Below are 20479 nucleotides of genomic sequence, written 5' to 3'. Positions count from 1 at the left end.
TCAGTTAAATGCCACACTTACATCAACTACTGATGTATCTGATTATGCTATAGGAACGATACGAAAATAAGTGAACCATAGTTATACTAGAGTACCTTATTTTTTCAAACGGTTACTCATCGTTCAAAACATTTGTGTGATTGAGAATTTGAGAAATTGTAGAAATGTAAATATAGAAAAATACGAGATATTATTAGATAAGCAAATCTATAACGAACATTGAATATATAAATACACTATATAGTGGGTAACGGTAATGTTCCACCAGATGTTTTTGTATCAAGAACCGAAGCTCTAGACACTGGACTATGATACATTTTAACTCCACCAGAGGCCCAGCACCAGGAAAGTGGCTTAGAACTTCAGCATCTAAAGCAACATAGTTCTTACATTAAGAAAATTAAAATTTGTTGTTAATAACGATAATAACACACTAATATTTATTGTGATACATCTACCATCAACAAACGCTCATACACACCTGTATATTTCAGGAAAGCAGTAGTCACTAGTCAGTGTTGGGAGTAGAGTAGATATCTAAATTTTTATGTACATAAAGATAAAGATAATCAATAAATATTTTATCTAAATAAAGATCAAGATAAATAAATTAAATTTTTATCTAGATAAAGATTATTAAACAACCATTGACTCTAGATAAAATTAAGATAAATTGTAAAATATGAAAATATAAAATTTTTCAGTATAGATGTTGAAGTGTACTATTTTCATAACCAACACAGCTACATAATTCAGTGTCCTCTCAATAGAGCAGAGAGATCTGAATGAATAATAAGTATAAAATAGGTATAAAATAGGTATTATATTTGTTGTATAATATAAGAGTAGAATAATAAGTCACAGCTAGTGACTATCTACTACAAATCAAGTCTTATTTTAGGTAGAAATAATAGTAAAACTTTCACTAGTTATAACATAATAATGTTCTTTTAAATGCAATTGCATATAAAAAAATCTTTTAATTTTAAGTAACACAATCATATGCAAATAGGTATCTAGCCATTTTATAATGATAGAAATTAAAATGTATATTGCATGGAGTACTACTAACTTAAAGTACCTTCACACTTCAAGCTGCCACAACATTCGTGAAAGTTAGAAATTTGGTCTTATTTAAGTATTTGCAGTATGAAAAAAAATATGTTTAAACATTTTTTTTTTTTTTTTTTAAACAAGAGAATTGTACAATCTGTAAATTAGGTTTTACAATAAGCACAAGTGATATTAGGATAGAATAATATAGAAAAGATGAAATAATATATTTAAATATAACATGATATTATTTTACCTCGATGGATCATTCTGTTCATTTAGAATTACACGATGCGTGAGGGAGAAAGAGCGCCGTCACCAATCAGTATAACAGTTCTGTGTGTTACTGTGTTAGTGTGTGTGAATTTGGTACTTATTTATAATATTTATAAATAGTACTCAGATAATAATACTGAAATACACACAAATAATCCCACCATTATCGTTAAATTGGCCGATAGTAATATTTTTATACCATTAGCAATGAAAACAATTCCCATAGAAAATATTAAATAATAACGAATAAAAATTTAAAAAATGCAATTTTAATTAAAACCAAAAAGTACAAACTCGAATAATTTATATCCAAATATCTAGATAAGTAAATCACTTATCTAAGATGATTTCTAAAGATAGTTTTCAACAGTTAATTTATATTTATCTAGATGAGATAAAGATAAACTGTTAATAATCTAGATAAAATTATTTAGATAATCCCAACACTGACAGTATTTAAAGTTTACAAGAGGTAACAAGGAATTACACACCCTGAACAGAGGACAACAACAATTAGTCCAATTTTGGATAAATGTTGCATTCAATATGCCCTAGAGCAAATGTCAAACGTCTTACTCGAGTTCATTTCAGAAAATCGACATACTAGCTGTCAGGTTTTGGGAGTTCAATATGTAGCCTGTAGGAAATTCTCTTTTACAAGGTAAAAAAATGAATTTTATTATGAAAATCCGAAAATTCTCCAAAGGTCTGAGAATTCAAAAGCGACAATATTTATTGCATTTAAAATATGACATACTTTAGGGAAAACCAATTTCCCGGTGATATTAGTTTATGATAACTTTAATAATAAAGTACACAACATATGTTTAATTTTAAATTGATTGGTAAGAAGATTTATATTTAGACCAACGGATAGCTTTTAGTGCCGAAATAATTGTATCCGATAAACAATGTAAAAATACATATTGTATAAAACCAATAACTATTTTTCAGATTATAATGAAAAATTACCATAACAACTCTAAAAATATAGTTTGTTTATCTTAATATATTCCTTGTTAGTGAAAACTTATAAAATATATTCTAACGTATATTTACATATTATGCTGGTACGTATTCATTTTATCAAGTCTCTGTAACCTGTCATATTATTATATTATGTCGACGCAAATTATTTTTAATTCTGTTTTCTTGTTTAAAATTATATTTTACATATTGTTATTCATTATCTTTTAGGTTAAAAATTAATGCTTCTACTTCTACTATAAAGTCGATTACCGGTCGAAATTAGATTATTCTTTGTTCAATGCAGTTAATGGTCAGTTTATATTTAAAAAAATTGAAAATAAACACATAAAAAGATAATAAAATAAATCAACAAAACACTATGCTGATACGTCTTATTATTTATTTTAAAATCCAATAAGCTGCATCGCATCGCTTGCATCGTTTGGCTCAAAATCTAAAATGACATTAAATATTTTATTAAAACGTCTGTTAATTTTAACAACTGTAAAAAACCAAAGTTATTAATAGTAAATATAATAATAAGCCAAATGCGAATCAATAGCGTAGTATTTCTGTAATAATAAAAATAATTTACTATATTACTTACCTTATAATAATTATAGACCCCCCTCTGAATGCCACCAAAATAAAAACTTTTCAAAAGAGTCTCTTTAACTACCATGTTATAAGTTATAACAAAAAATACATCTTGTATTCTTGTAGCATATATCTTATTCTTTTTATGTGCATCACAGATATCATAAAATATACTATAATATAGTTATAATGAAAATTGGAAAATTTAAGTTATTAATACTAAAATTTCTGAAAATTAAGCAATTGAGTTGGTATGACAACAGATCATTCTATTTTTTTGCAATACCTAAATACAATAAATCTTCTATACATTTAGATTTTTGGACTTCGACGATCCTTGTCCTATGAATATTCAGATTTTTCGAACATTGAATTTCAATCATACATAATGTTATTAAAATTAATTAAATTAAGACAATTTTTAATTAAAGTTGAATAATTAGATCATAAAACCATCATCACCATTATCCCATTCAAATTTAATATTTGATTATTAATTCATTCTTGAACTATCCCGAGATTAGCTATTAATATTGATGCAATCCTTGGAGGAATAAATATAATTTATCTTTTTATAATCCGTCCTGATATATATTTTGGCCAATGCTCAGAAATGTTTGTAATTAATCATCGATTAAACCAATTCAATTTGAATTTATTAAATTTAATTGATTAATTTTTTGAATTAAACGATTTTAATTCTTTTGACGACTATAAAAGTAAAATAATAAACTATTAAACAAAATATTATACTAAATTAGCAATTACTTTTAGAGAAAGAGATTATTTAAAATGATAACATTTATTTGTCAAACATAAATTATATTTATATTTATAATATCGCATAAGCCTTTCAAAAAGCAATAATTAGTTAATTAGTTGATTAATTGTATTACTTGTTTTCTTGTCATTTGTCAATATTTAATTTTATTATAAACTTTTTACACTCAAATGTTATTAAAACTTTTTAAATTAAATATTTCCATAAAAATAAACTAATAAATTATATTTAATATTTTTGTAGGCACGTATGTAACATTAAACCATAACTATAATTTATAAAATTAAGTGCATATAATATGTTGTACGTTCTAAGATTATAGATGATAATATTAATATGATCTATTTGAAGAACAGAATTAAAAGATGCTTGTAAACTGATGGCTAAGAACCAAGTAGTCAAAAATTGTCCATTAATTTTTAAAATCGTTTTATGAGTCAATGATGGCCATGTGTTAGCCAGTGTCAATTTTAACATTCTGCCAAATATTAAAGCCACTTTATTCACTGTTTTTCAAATTGAATTTTGAATGCAAATTATGTTTAGTGTAAGTATGTAACTATTCATAAACAAGACTACAAGAGCAACAAATACAATGTACATTTTTAAAAATATTTATCGAGAAGTAAATATATAAGTATAAGGCGCACGTACATCATAGAGGCGTATCGCATATTATTATCTATGCGAATCCTTGTGTCTTAATTATTCTCTAATGATACATAGCATATATTTTTTAATTTTTATTTGCACTTTTAAAAAATAAATAAAAAGTTTTTAGTGCCTTTGTCTTACCGACATGCATAAAATCATGTATGTAATCTATAACTTAATTGTATAAGAACTAACTAGGAGAAAAAAACTTTTCCATTTGCTAGTATTCTAGTCTTTTACCTCCTAATGGAGTAAATTGGTACCTATAGATGGTATAACAAAAAAATTGGAAAATGTACAACAATATGTTTTGTTAAATTGTATGTTTATGGCATTCACCTCTGGCATTCAAGCCAAAAAAACATTATTTAACTACACCGGCAAATTGTATGAATGAGTAGACGCTATTATCAGACGACGAAAACTACGGTGACAATGACAAGGCATTACAGGTATGTAGGTACGTAGTAAATCCTAAAAATATTATCATACATTCATACCGTCGCAGGACGCCGTGGGTCGCTGCAGCGAGGACCGCGTACGGCGCAGTGAAATAAAATCTATATTTAGGGTACTCGCCGCCGCCGGCGGTGGCGCGTCGTCGTCACGTCGGCGCTCTGCGCTCGCTTCATACGCCGCGGTGCGCTTTTCGCTCGTCAACCCTCTCCGACGACGTTCGCTCCACGTCCCCGAGGCGTAAACACGCAGCATCCTGTTATCACTCTCTCTCTCTCTCTCTCTCACTCGGCCACTCATTCACTCTCACCCACTCGAACTCACTCACTCACTCTCAGCGTATGTGTGTGTGTGTGTGTGTCTCTCTCTCTCTTTCTCACTCGTCATTTCCGACGTATACGCACACTGTTTTTTCGGCCGCAGAATCGAAGTGGTGGCGTTGTCGAATATTACGACACTAACAGTGCCGCCGCCGTCGTCGTGCGTCACCGTCAGACACTAGTCCGAAATACCGACACACACAATCGACGACCGTAAACACAACGATGCTTACCGCGCCGAGTAAACGGGACGCGGCGTCGTCGAGTTGGATTGATAATATTATTATTCGTTGAGCGCGGACTGTCACTACCGCTGCCCGCCGGTCCGATCGGCGGCCATGGCGACCGAATACCGACAACGTCCCGGCATGGGCGACCATTTCGACGACGAGGTAAAACGCACGAAAACAGTATTATTATATAATTGTATGCTTAAGCCGCAAGTCCGCGAATCGTTGTGAACTATATTGATGTTATGCACTAGAGAAACGTGTTGAATATACGCGGTGTTATAGTGGCAAAACAATAATTACGCCCAAAAATTGAGCTGCAGAATGTGCATCGCGATAGGTATCTAAAATAAAAAAAAAAATTTAATAGTTTTTTTCGTGGGCTGTATTTGTATAGGCTCAACTTGAATGGTGAAAATATTTAAGATGGCATGCGGTAAATTATAAAACGTCTATTGTTAGGTATTAGTGATATTTCTTATATTTTCTTATGAATTTCAATAAATATTCGGATTCACAATGCGCCAAACATAATGCTGTAAGCCCTCATGAGCGATTACCTACATAAATAAATAATTACAAATGAATTATAATTGAAATGTACGATGAATGTAAGCACACAATTTCTTCAAACTTTAATATTTTTACTAATCAAAAAAATAACATATGTGGGTTACCGACGGCGCATTTTTATCATATAAGTAGTATTAAATGTATGGATAGTTAATTCGATTTCTTGAAAAATTCTTATACAATATTTAAGATACATATGTTACTGATGATACTACATGCCTCAACAGTCCAGGAATTAATTTATACGTAATATTATGCTAAAATATAACTTTATTTACGAAATCAGTTCAGCCCACTAGACACTTACAATAATATAAAATGTACCTATCATCTACATGTATGTTATAAATTATGCATATACCACGATTCAGGTATACATAATAATCAGGGGCGGTTCTCTAAAAGTACCAAGGGGAAGGTGGTGAAAAAATTTTTACACCATAACAACACATTTCACTTTTTTCCATTGATTTATACATGAGAAATAGTTTTATGTGCTATACTTCTACACTTTATACCAATAAATGAATAAATCAAATTATTTTTGTTTGTAATATAAATGTTTACATTTATTATATGGCCACGATGATGGGTGATGAGTGATGACTATTTGAGTTATTACTGCGGATTTACACAGGCCAAGGGCGATCCCACTGTCGCTACTCGTAAAACCATCACTGATAATAATAACAATAATAAAATACGAAATATATGTCAACGACGGACTGAAAAATACGACAGCATGATACGGTGACGATGGGGTGAAAAAATATCTATTGTACAGTAAAATATGTCACGACCATTTTGACTGTAAAAACGTTTTCTCTTTTGTCGTCTGGAAATTATAGGGTAGTCAGGTAGATAATAATGGGTTTGTATACTCGCAGTTGACAAGTTGTAAGTATATATTTTATTATATATGATGCAGACAATGAAATCCGATGATTTTGAAATAGGTATACTGTTGATGTTGCGTGTTAGGTGATACATTAACATAATATTATTGGTAATAGTATATTATACTATATAGGTAGGTATATTTTTATCTATGTGGCTATGTAGTTGTAGACGACACGATGGGCAGGAAATCGATAACACTACGAAAATAAGTCATTTTTGCGTAAACCGTATTGTGCAAGAGCCGCTCTCTGCACAGGGCTGTGACAACTACTTATAATACAGTGATTAAACTCAGTGGCGTAACGTACCGATAGGGTGGCATGACAGACAATGAGCCACAGGCACTGTAGAGGGCCCTTCAATAAATATCACAAATCCAAAAAACAGATCACAATTATTACAAGATTTAAAAATGTTATGATCTTTAAAAAAAATAAAATGCTGGCACCTAAAATTAATTTACTTTAAAATATAATAAGTTTACTTTGTAGAATAATGACGGAGACGGACACACTGTTATATTTTATAGATAATTTTATAGTGTTAGCTCGTCGATGGCGATGATGTAATAATTGAGAAACGGTTAGGTTAGTTTACCTATTCTTTCGCTAAAAATATTGACGGTAGATCCTCTTCACATAAATATTATTTTAAAGTGTCCAAATCTGGTTTAAAAACCAAAATATGGTCATGGTTGTGTTACTCGAATTTAATTCAAAGGCTTGAAAATTTGGAGCATAGGCGTGCAGGTTTTTTCACATGATATGCCGGTATTTTTAAATATACCTAGATCAACACAAAAAAATAACTCACCCATAACACTTCCAGAACTCGCCTCATATTGCAAATACGAATCTAAATTCGAAAAAAAATTAACATGCATTAACTTATTTTTTGGCTTAAGATATTTTAATTTGAAAAGTTTGTATTGTGATTTTATTCCAATAAAACAGTAGTATAAAAATCTACACAAATATAAACATATTTAGAATAATAAATAATGACAAAAAAATATTAATCTAATTAATCAAAATTCTTTTTTTTTTTTGATAGTAGTATGAAAATGAATAATAGCGCAAAAGCCAGCTCTCCAGAATGTTTTGTGACAAAAGCTATCATTCTCACGAAAATGGTGTATTTTGACTTAGACTATTATCATGAGTTAGCAATCTATTTTATTATACATCAGTACATTTCTGTAGTGATTGTGATAGCATAATAAATTATGAAACTTGTTTAATATCTGATATCATCTCAACTCCAAATATTTTTATAAGAAAAAAAATATCTAAATATTTGAATTCTAATCATAAACTAAGGTAGTAGTCCAAGTTATTATGAACTATCTTAGTTTATGATTCTAATCAAAATATTTACAAATAAAACAATGTTAACACAACTCTGCAGGGGATGCCCTATAATTTGTAAAATTAAAGGCTTACTGGATTATTTTTCCATGGGCATTAGACGTTCTAGTTACGCCACTGGTTAACGCGTTATCGATAGACATATATATTCTACCCGTCAACGGTTGAAAGGTGAGCTTCTTGTCAGTAAAGAACTATATTTACGTCGATTTTTCAGGAAATTGTTTTCTCTTAGAGTTTATTTTTTCGTTGGTTTTTTTATTTGCACTTCAAAGTTGCAAATATAATACGTTGTTTTGATGTTTTAACATAATATAATAAAGTGGATACAATATACAAAATAAAACCTTGTAAATAACATACGATATATACTGTAATAATATACATATATATATATATTATATATCTAAATGTATACTATTGTATAGTCTTCAAATATTTATTATTTTTTTGATTAAAAAATATTGATTTGTGACTGATGAAATACGAAACCATAATTTTGAACCAACATCGTAAAGCAATTAAAGTAAAAAAAATGTTTTTACGTTATAACGAATAATGGAATCACTTTTGAAATTTTGAATTTCTCTGAAAACGTAATAAAATATATTTTAATCAATCAACTTACAATATTTTCTAAGTAAATGCAAAACTTATCAATTATTATTTTTTAGTACAAATCGCACATCTTATATCATTTAAGAATGGCTAATGGTGCATTTACTAAACAATTTAAAATTTTAACTTCTGTTGTCAGAAAATATTTTGATTTTTTTTTTAACGATACCTTTAAATACTCAGTATTATCATACTGAGATTAAAACATTTAGCACCCTATATTTTTCCCACCTTCAAAATAAAAACGATACCTAGTTACATACAACAAACGTGCCTCCATAAGTATAAAGCTAATAAACAATGATAAAGAATTACAATTTGCATTAAGCTATTTATTTAATTATAATAGTAATATTCTAAAATTACAGATAAAATAGTAATCCTTATAATAATATAACTGCTGAATGTATAACACAAACGATTATTGATGACCATATGGGATGCTAAAACTACTAATAAAATGTATTATTTAGAAGTAGGAAGCAAGAACAAAACTAATAATTTTAGTCCATTCCTATTTCCAGTGATCTATTATAGTGCCTACAAAATATATTAAGTTACAAAACCTATACACAATAGCAGTATATTATACTACTATTTGAATAGTTATTTATCATTAATTGTAGTATTTGTGAGACTTATAAAACGTTTTCAGTTCCAATTTTTTATGAAAACTAACAATGTGCCTAACATTTATTGGGAATCTATTGAAATTACTACTTAACTGCTCCACATCTCAATATACATTATTTTTTAACACGAAGCTATCACATACAAAATGCATAAAATACCTGTAAATCTATCTATAAATAAAATTACCCATGACTATAAGGTTATTGATTAATATACCTGATAAGTAAATTACGATAGACATCAACAATCGCATTGGTAACTAATATTATGAAACATTTGTACCACCCAAATACAATTCACTTACAACTTAAACCAACTTAAATTAACTTTAAAAAAATACATTAGTACTTTCCTAATTTTTTTAGGATCTTGTGATGAGTTCAGCCCAACAGCGACGAAATTGGCGTGGGATACTCATCGCTCTCATGGTTATCGTCGCGGTTTTAGCTATGATAGTAACGTCTGTAGTCTTATTGACTCCGCCTCAACTAGAAGAACTGTCGGACTCATACTCGGACTCAGAGAACGGTGACAGAAGTGGTTCGGATTACTATTACAACCAACGAGCAAACGATGAACTATGGTGGCGTCATAGAGGTATGAGGACATTACGTTTATCAGATATATTGTCAGATTCAGCAAATATTAAACTATTCAACGGAACGTGGATTTCCGGTACTGAGATATTTTACGTGACCAGCACTGGTGACTTAGCCATAATGGAGATCATGGCAGACGGCATTACGCAGACTACTCACCACATAATGTCTAAAAAAACGTTGCAGGTATTATAATATAAAATAGTAGCATTGACATGAACATCTTATGAACGGAAATTATTTACTTTCAGAAATTAAAAGGTCCGCTGGTGTCATTCGAACTATCACCTGATCGTAATCACGTGCTCATAGGTCATCACGCAAAAAAAGTAATGCTTATACAGTTATACGACCGAAATAGTAAACAATTAACATTTCTAATCATCCATTTCCTAACAGTTGTTCAGGTATTCAAAAACGGCTCGTTATACGGTATACACTGTGTCAACCAAGTTAGTATCATTCAAATAGCGGTTAAACACTTTTTAAATTTACAAATACTTGTTGGATAAAATATTATTATTTACAGTAGAGGCCAAAGGTTTTTAAATTTTTAAGGCGACACACCCTAATACACGCAGTATAAAAACAATGTGTTTGGGCAAGTTCCTTAAACAGTGTTTGAGAGAATATGATAGGTACAATACAAAATATAAAAGATTATAATAAAGATTAAAACCAAATATTATAATGTATATTATTATATCAACCTAAACATAATAATTATGGCACGAATATCAATAATTGGGCAAACATAAGAAACTTGAACTCGTTACTGGAAATTATTACATGTAATGTTCCAAATAATATGGATCTTAAAATTGAAAACATTTTTACTAAAAAACGAAATAAACTTTACATTTTAATGGGCCTGAAATGTATAAAAATATAGGGAGGTACCAATTAAGAATCATACCAAGAGGGTGGCACATTTTAAAGAGCAGCACATGTTTAAATATGCGCGTTTAATTGGGGTGACGTATTATTACTTAACCTTGATGGCAATGAAACTTGAAAGTTGCCAGCTCCTATATGTACCTACTTAATATAATTTTAAATTGAATAAGTAAGCCATCTAGGTACAAAAAATACTACAGTGATTTAAATTTTAAATGGGTGTTTATTTTGTATTATTAACATTTATGTTAAAATTAAATTTCTCACCAAATAATCCTAGATTTAATTTGTGTTTTATTTTTATAAATATCTAATAAAAACAAAAAATTGGTTAACCTTAACACACACACACTGGATAAAAAAACTTGTTGCAAGTTTAAATTATTTTTTTAAGGCCACATTTAGTTTATTTGAAAACATAATTTATCAAGTGTATTCAATTTTAATTCATGAAAGAAAATATGATTATCATGGTTAATTTTTGTAGGCAAATGACTCCCATAACGTTGGAAGATCATCGAAATTACCAAAACGTAACCACCTCAGCTGATCTACAGCCGTATTTCCTACACGCTCAGTGGCACAAGATTTCCACTGCGACCGAGGAAAACGTCGAGCCCATGGCGTTGATCGTCGTGTATCGATACGATGTGTACTACGTTCCGTGGTCGATGAAATTGACACCTACCCCGGGTACCAACATTGGGAAAAACAACGTCACAGTAGATCTTCAGACTTCAAACGTCACTAACTCCTTGAACACGAATCTTTCCAATCCTTCACTAAACGATAAACAAGTAAATGGTGGTGACAGCAATGACACCAACACATCTCAAAAATTGACATGGGCCCCATGGCCTTACGGCCCAGTTCGTCGAATTACCACTTCCGGGTTCGGTTCATCGGGTACCGCAGCAGGGGTCGTGAGCAACGGAGTAGCTGACTATCTATATGAAAGTAAGATATTCTACTTGAAATATTTTTGAAAATATCAAATAAATATTGAATACATACATTTGTATCGGTATAGTGGAGATATTGAAAAGGTCCCCAGCTATATGGCCATCATCCGGGCGGTATCTAATGTACGCAACGTTTGATGATCGACGGGTCGGAGAATATAAGTATTCAGTTTACACAAAGGGCGGGCGGCAACGTAATAACGTCGATGAGGGTGATACAGAAAAACATTCCAGGCAGCGAAAACCAAAACGACGCAGGAGGCGTTCAAGGCGAAATTCAAAACCTGAGGAATCATCAAGTATGCCAGAAGATGACAGCACATCTGAATATTATTTATATCCCCATATACGCACTCTTAAATACCCAAAGGTAAGTTGTAAGTTTTCGGAAAAAGACTGGAAATAAATTAGTAAATAATATAATAATTAATAAACATAAATGTTGTGAAACAGGCAAACACACCAAATCCCGCTGTCACTTTATCGGTGATCGTAAATCTCGATCAACTAGAAAATCCACAAATACAACCAAAAATACGCACTTTGACACCACCACCAATTTTTCAATATACCGAGTGAGTGGTGGTGCACACATAAACAGTTGAGCAGTAATAATAAATTATTTATTTATTAATTTCGTACAAAACAGCGATTACTATTTCACGGCGGTTCAATGGGTGAACGACGGAGGTGTCGGAGGTGGAGGTGGAAGTCACGAGATCGACGATGACAAATCGGGTGCTTCGGCAGCCGAGGTATGTGTCGTATGGCTGAACCGGGCGCAAAACACGAGCGTGACGACGCTCTGCAAATCACCTATGTGGATGTGTCAGGAAGTACGTGAATTAATATCTAGTCGTAAATCTATATCATTATTGTTGTACATACTATTTGTATAGTATTTATAAGAGAATACGTTTTTTGTGTTACAGACCCAAGTGATTAACGCAGTAGGAGCTGTTGGCGGTGGTAGTGGCATAAGAGGAGGACAAGGAAGTGAGACGTTTAACAGTGATCACGCTCGTCGTCGGTACAGGCGCAATGGCGGAGGGTCACAGAAAACATCACATGAAGCGGTCCATGGAGTGAAAAACAACAGTATCAAAACAAATTCATCCCACCAAGAAGACCGCCGCCGCCGCCGCCGTCAGCCGCACCAGCACGGCCCACATAAACATGGCAGTCAACATCAGCATAACGGCCACCACAGCCGTCGCCGACGAGATGGATACGTGAACTCTGGTAACTACGAAGTACCAAGAGGACGATATGGTGGTTGGGTGGATGCCACTGTCGGTGGGGCTGGTGGTGGGGTTCCATCGACCGGAGGTGGTGTCAGCGATGGCAGCTACCGTATGATCTCGGCCACCACTTCATGGTCTGGTGGACCCAATATCAACGACGGGGGAGAAAACTTCGTAGGTGACGACGGATATGCGGGAATTGCTGGTTTTGGTAGCACTGGAACTGGCGCTGTGTATGCAATGGCTTCTTTGGTTCGTAAGGGATGGGAGACGGGTGACAAGGAACTGACACCCAGAGCGCCGGTGTTTGCGATGGATGGTCAGGGATATGTTAGTGTGGCACCGGTACGTGATGACGAACACGATGACAACGAAGACCAAGACAGCGAAGGAGGGGTGCGTCTTCGACGACCGACCATAAAACAACACACGCAGTCGTCACGAAATGCCAAAAGCCGGCCACAGTCGTCAATCGGAAAGTATTATGCACAAGTTGTAGCTGTAAATATAACGAAGAAACTGTTAGCACCACTAACGTTTGGTGAATTTGACGACGATAACGACAACGACGGCGGCAAAGAAGACAAAAAAAAAAACAAAGTTGTTACTAAAAGTTGGACGGTAGTCAGGATTTTGGCATGGGACCAGCGGACTGATATGATGTAAGTCGTTAATCATATTTACTCGTGAATTATTAATTTATGCGGTTTATAAGCCTTATAGGGCAGTTCTAAAAATAAATTAGTTGTATTCAGTCAATATATTGTACAGTGAATACAGTAAATAACCTTGACAAAATATTTCCTGGAAATTATGAAATGTAGTGAAATCTGTTCATATATCTTGCGTACTTATTCGATTTAATAGGTTTTAATGTATTTTCAATAATACTTATTTTAAAAAGGAATACGATAAAAATTAAGTTAGTATCACATATTTTTATAAATTAAAAATCAATAAATATAACCAATATAAATATTATTAACGTTTACAAGCAAATTAATTTTATAATATCAGCCATCAACTATTTTATTATTTCTTTTTTTTTCCATCACATGTTGTAGTTACTTTCTTGCCGTACCATCTGGTCGAGGTGCACCACACCACCGTCATTTGTACGCAGTCAAGTTTACATCTGCAGCATCATCATCTACAATAAACACCGATGCTGGTTACCGAATGGGGCACCATCACCAACAACAGTTCCGTAAAACTTACCGCCATAGCAATCGTAGCAGGCCAGTGTGCCTAAGCTGCGATATAGGTTTTACCGGCAACGCAAGGCGTCGGGAGCGTCGTGAATTTGGTGGAAAACAGAACCGAATGGACGAGGCGCGAGATGGCCGGTTGAGGCAACAACAACGGGAACGGTGGGAAAATCTAAAAGAAGAGGAAGAAGACAATGAAGAGGAAGCTGCCACCGCGGAAGGTAATAAATTCTCCCATAGATAATATAAAGTTAAATGTTAATTAATCGGATAACATATATATAATTTATGATTCCTGTGCAGAAGCAGAACGCCGTCAGCAGCGAAATCGTCGACAACAGCAACGAGAAATGCAGAATCGTGGTATGTTAAGACACTGCACATACTTCGATGCCCAGTTCTCTAGGGATGGTAGCCATTATGCTTTGATGTGTCTGGGCCCTTCAGTTCCGTATGTTACATTGCATAGAATTATATTAGATGAGATTGACAATGCCGAAGATAATAGTGATGGTAGTGGCAGTAGTGATGAACCGGAAAGCGTTCCACTTACTGCACAGAAAATACCTAAAGATTCTTCCTACTCCTTTGAGTTAATTGCTCTTATAGAGAATAACACTCGTCTACAGGTAATGTTTAAAGACTATTTTACTAGGCAGTATATTAACCAATGTAACATTTGTCAATGATTTTCCAGGACAAGTACACAAATCGAGTTTTGCTACCAGGTACCAGAACTTTTCAGTTAAGACTTTCCGGTGGTCGTAAACTAACTACTTCAGGGGGCTTACATTTTAATGACCCTCTTGCAGCAGCTGATTATTATAGTAATGGTGGCGACCACCAGCAACATTTTTCTACTAAAAAACGTCCAGATTCAGATCCCCTGACCGTGGCACAGGTCCGATTGTATCTTCCATTAGGCGTTTACGATCCTGAGGCTGATCCTCGCCCAGAATTCATGTCAAATCATATTAGGAATTCTGGAAGCTCTGATAGAGTTGATATTACTAATGCTGAAGTAACTGCTAAACCCACAGACAGCTCTTCGACCAAACACAACCATCGGCTTCGACGACGATCGTCATCATCTGTATCTTCCACACATGATAGCAGTGATGATAATGGAGATGGATCAAAACGACAACGAAGACCACGCAAAAAACAACGTCAACATCGTTTGAAAAAGTTATATCCAATGCTTGTGGTAGTTAACTCAGACCCAGGATCACAGGCTATCACTGATCGATTTACTGATCGATTAGGTTATACAACAGGATTACTATGCTCAGGTTCATTGGGTAGAACGCTACCAAGTGCTAATGGTAGAAGTTCAGCAGGCTCAAGATATAGTGGGAATGAATGGGGTCGTCAGCGGCAGAGAGGTCGTCGGGATCGTCGGTCTTCAGCGACTAGATATTATTCTTCTGGACATTCAGACGACTACGATGACGACTCTTATGACTACGATCAAAATAATGACGACGATACGAATAATAATGAGTACGTAGTGGCCGTGATAGATACAGGGCGAGGGACATGGGCTCGAGGTTATGAGTCGTTATTGGCCTTAAATTATGGAGATGGTAATGATGGATATGGAGATGATAGCAGAGAAGACGATGTTAGGCCAGGTGGACTCCTTGGTACTGCTGACCTTCGTGATCAATTAGAAGCAGTTGAGTACCTGCTTTCAAGCTCTACGGCTACCAGCGATAGTTTTAAAGACAATGGTCAGGGGTATTACAGTGAAGATCGCCCAAGAGGTAGTGGTAGTCGCGACCGTTCTAGATGGTTCTCATCGACTTCACAATCTAATAGAAGGTACTATAGCGATGATGATGACTACTATGATGATAACGAAGAATATGATGACAACAACGACAAAAATGACAACGAAGATTACTACTATTATTACTACAGCAATGACGGAGATAATGGTGACTATAGTGATGATAACCGAGGAGATAATTTTTACAGGGATAGCGATGCTAAGAGAAGTCGTAGAGACCGCAGAAGTGCCAGTGACACAAAACCAAACACTGAGGCACTACGGTTGCCATACGTAGATGCAAGTAAAGTGGCGTTATTGGGCGGCGGACCAACATCGCCTTCAACTCCACCGTCAGTCTATGGTGGATATGCCGCTGCTCGGATGGCTTTATGGCAAACCATTTATGGTGGTGCGCCAATTGAGAAAAGAAGTGACGAATCTGGTGACAAAGGAAATAGAAAGGAGCCTGTGGCAATTCGCTCTTCGTTCAAGTGTGCTATAACTATGGCACCTGTGTGTTCGTGGCGACTATATGGTGAGTATATTATATATATTATGTACATTAATGGTTTTTGGGTGGTGTGTTGTATTAACGATCTCAATGGTGTGTTGTAGCTTCTGCATTTGCCGAACGTTACTATGGCTATTATGGTGAAAATGATAGAGATAACTGGATGTCATATGATCGTTCAGACTTAATACCATTAACACCTTCATTAAACGAGTCTTCGTTGTCACCGTCTTCAACTGGAAAAGGAATAAACTTATTGGTGATGCATGGCACTGCGGACACTACAATACATCCACAGAACTCGATGATGCTAGTTCGAGGAGTCATGCAACAACAACAGCAAAAATTCGTACCTACTGGATTTGTCAGTAGTGCTGGACGCCGAAATAATAATTTGACAGGATCTGGAGGACGAGTCACTGGGGGGTTTCCTACACGCGTTGGAGCTATTAGAATATCACAACTAGTCATGCCAGACGCAGACTTGAGTAATTCGAGAATGGCAACAGACATAGAAAATGGTTATCCTATAGACAACCACCACCAACTTCTTCACTCGATTTTCGGCCATGTCTCACAATATCTGGCTTCAGAGTGTTTCACAAGTGTAGGTGATGGAAACCGAGGCCGAGGCATTAGGACACGTGGCCGGCGTTTACGAAAACGGAGGAGAAGGAGATGGAGGACCGGTAACCGAGACCAAGAAAAATCAGAGGACCAACAACAGCAGAAACGGGAGGAAGAACACCAACAGCACCAGCAAAATCAGCTCAGTGACAAAAGTAATTCCGATAGTAGCAATGAAAACGGCAGTGGTGGTGATCGAAGTTCCGGTGGTAGATACCGTCGACACAATATTGATAGCAATCAGCCAAACTCGGAAGGCAGTATCAAGAATGACATAGAAGAAGTAAAAATTAAGGTTAACGGCGTTTATAATGATAATATTAAAAAAAATATCAGTTGGCTTAACAACATGGGAAATTTTACCATTCCTAATAACAGTAATAACAGGAATAACAATGCCAATAAGAGAAGAGAAAGAGATGACGATGAAGCTGAGGAATTCGATGAAGAAGATGATGATGGTGAGGACAGCGAAAACGAATACTATGACGGAGAAGATAATGACGAAGAAGACGGAGATGGTGAAGATGGAGATAATGATGATGATGAGTAAGTTTTTCGGCAGAGCGGCAGTAGTAACATCATTTTTGATGTAATTTCTGTTGCTGCTGCTGATTGTTGAACTAATAGTCAGTCAAATAGTGAAAATATAATAAGAGAAAGAGTGAGTAATTAAGAAAGAGTAGTAATAATTTTATTAGTTTGATTAAAATATTAAATATTCTTTAAAGGTATTTAAATTTTGAATTTATATTGCGTTGATAAATCGAGTTTATGTAAATCAACAACAATCAATCAAAAGTGAACAAATACAAAGACTTATTTTAGACAGACTAATGTCTCAAAAGGCTATTAATTATTGTTACTATTATAATTTTTTGTTGGTATTAAATTATAAATTTAAATAAAACGAATTTAGTGTACAATAGCATTAGTAGTTTATACTTTATATTATGTAAAATCTATGTTTTACAACTTTATATTTAAACTTGAATCACCACATTTTGATCATAAATGTTTAGCCATGCACTTCTCTAATATGTCATTATTCAGAAGAAATAGTAAGGTTAGGTTAAGTTAGGGTTTATAACCTGAAGTGACAGCTCTTGGATTAGGTTCATTAGTGATTTTATTTTCAACATTACTATGAGAGGGGAGTTTTTCAATAATTAAAGTCATGCTTTTTTAGTTTTTTTTAATCCAAATTAAAAACTAGAAGTTTCTTTAAAAAAAAAAATATTCTAACGTTATTAATTTATTATAACTTAAAACCCCACTCATTTTTATAAAGTGAAAAAATATGTATAATTTGGTTAAGAACATATAATGTTTCACTATAGGTATTTTATAATTAAAGAACTATCATATTTTTAAGACAGTATCACCCATTTCTTCGATATTTATTAAACAAAGTTTTATCATTTAGTACTTTTATACTCATTAATAGTTTTATGTTTATTATTGTAACTGTGTAAAGAATGTTCTGATCTCTATTTTTATATCAAGCGTGTTACTACCTATTTAGTCTTGACTCTTGATATATGATTTAACTCTTAGGTACCCTTGATTATCAACAAGTCATTATTTGGCAACATGATGATGAGCGGAGACCAGCTCGTGGATTTCATGGAGCTATCATTATTAAATATTGTATTTTTAGGTTAACCTTATAACACTACTTTTAATAGTATACATCAAGCATACCACATCAAGTATACCACCAACCCATTAGAAAAAATCTTACCATTGTATTTTAAACATCTCTTAAAAAAAATATCTAAAAATAATTTTTCAATCCCCAGAAAAATCTTTTGAAGATTTCGTTAGTGATATTGAAACTCTTTGACTATAACATTTCACCATGGATATTACAATAGTCAATTTATATTATTTGGTTGACAACGTAATTTATCATATATTTAATAGATGAGTTTTATATATATAAGAATTACATTCTAAAATGACTTGATAATTTAATATTTATACTCTATTAAGGAAAAATTAAATTTTAGTTTTCTCTATCTTCATTGGTATTTTTAACACCACTTAATATATTTAAAATTCAAAATCATATCTATTATAACTGTTGTTACTATTACAATATTTTATTATCAATCATAAGTGTTAGTTATTATTATTATTATTATTATTATTATTATAACATTTTTACCTATATGTATCATATATATGTAAGGCGATATAAAAAATGTAGCAAATAACGAAGAAACCCATTTACTTTATAGTTTATACATCCAGGAGAATAATTAATTAATATCACTTAACGCAATATGAATGGAAATGCACAAAGTGTCAAGCACACATTAATCTAATAAACTTCTTTATAATTTATATATTACACTAATGTTTTTATTACATTTTATAAATCATTTTTACCTTTTGAAATATTGATAGATACCTACATATTCAAAATTGGATTTCGTTGTAGTTTGCAACATTTATAATACAAAATTGTGTAACCATTACGATATTAATTAAATTGATATTAATTAGAGTTTGTCACACTGAAACATTTTACCACCGTCTATTACATATTTTATTTTAATTTTATTTATTTACTTATTTATTGAATCAAAGTACTTTTTATATTAATAATAACTTTAGATAGTTACCTTTAAAGCTTCATAATTTCTTACTACCTACATAATATTATCGTTTTTAAAATTAATTTATCTTATAGTTGACCTGTATTTTTCTTCTCAAGTTATTATTATTGTTATTGTGTTAACTTTGTTTTTATTTTTTATCATATATATATTATAATAGCCATACTTATATGAAGCGTATATTTTTCTGCATCAATGTGACTCTATGTTGGTACATTATTACAAACATATAGAATACACAACTATAATTATTATATTACATCATATAATTATTATCACTGTTATTGTATAGAAGAACTCTAAAAAATATATTATACCAAACTTGAATAATAAAGAGTGTAATTGCATTTAGTTATTGTCCATTAACTACCTATACCTACCTACAATCATGTACTCACATAGTCACATACTACATACCCACCGAATATACAAACACAGATTTCTATATATTACTACTATAACTTCCTCTATCAGTTAGTGTCTGGTTTGCATTGTATGGTATTTTATATGGTGAATATTAATTATGTTGTATTTTTTGTATTATTAATAATTCTGTTAGTTATAAAAAAAAAAATATTTTACATATTTTAATCATTTTACAATTAT

The 20479-nt window shown here is 32.7% G+C and overlaps 1 protein-coding gene across 2 annotated transcripts; it reads left to right on the top strand.

Moving 5' to 3' along the window:
* Nucleotides 1-5012: 5012 nt before the first annotated feature.
* LOC111040445 lies at nucleotides 5013-20224 on the top strand. Of its 2 annotated transcripts, none has more exons than XM_022324366.1 (14): nucleotides 5013-5498; nucleotides 9793-10212; nucleotides 10278-10355; nucleotides 10426-10478; nucleotides 11411-11880; nucleotides 11954-12255; nucleotides 12339-12460; nucleotides 12535-12721; nucleotides 12818-13791; nucleotides 14194-14558; nucleotides 14641-14966; nucleotides 15035-16646; nucleotides 16727-17544; nucleotides 17628-17701. In XM_022324366.1, exons 1-14 carry the CDS (start codon nucleotides 5445-5447, stop codon nucleotides 17628-17630), a joined length of 5784 nt encoding a protein of 1927 aa, XP_022180058.1. In that variant the 5' UTR covers nucleotides 5013-5444; the 3' UTR covers nucleotides 17631-17701. The 2 variants fall into 2 exon arrangements, with proteins under 2 accessions (XP_022180058.1, XP_022180057.1); XM_022324365.1 differs by adding an exon at nucleotides 18807-20224 and having other exon boundaries at nucleotides 5015-5498; nucleotides 16727-17798.
* The last annotated feature ends 255 nt before the right edge of the window (nucleotides 20225-20479 follow it).

Source organism: Myzus persicae, unplaced genomic scaffold, assembly GCF_001856785.1.
Source record: "Myzus persicae strain clone G006 unplaced genomic scaffold, MPER_G0061.0, whole genome shotgun sequence".
NCBI lineage: Eukaryota > Metazoa > Arthropoda > Insecta > Hemiptera > Aphididae > Myzus > Myzus persicae.
Note: the sequence above shows the minus strand (reverse complement) of the source record. Positions and strands in the feature narration are given on the sequence as shown.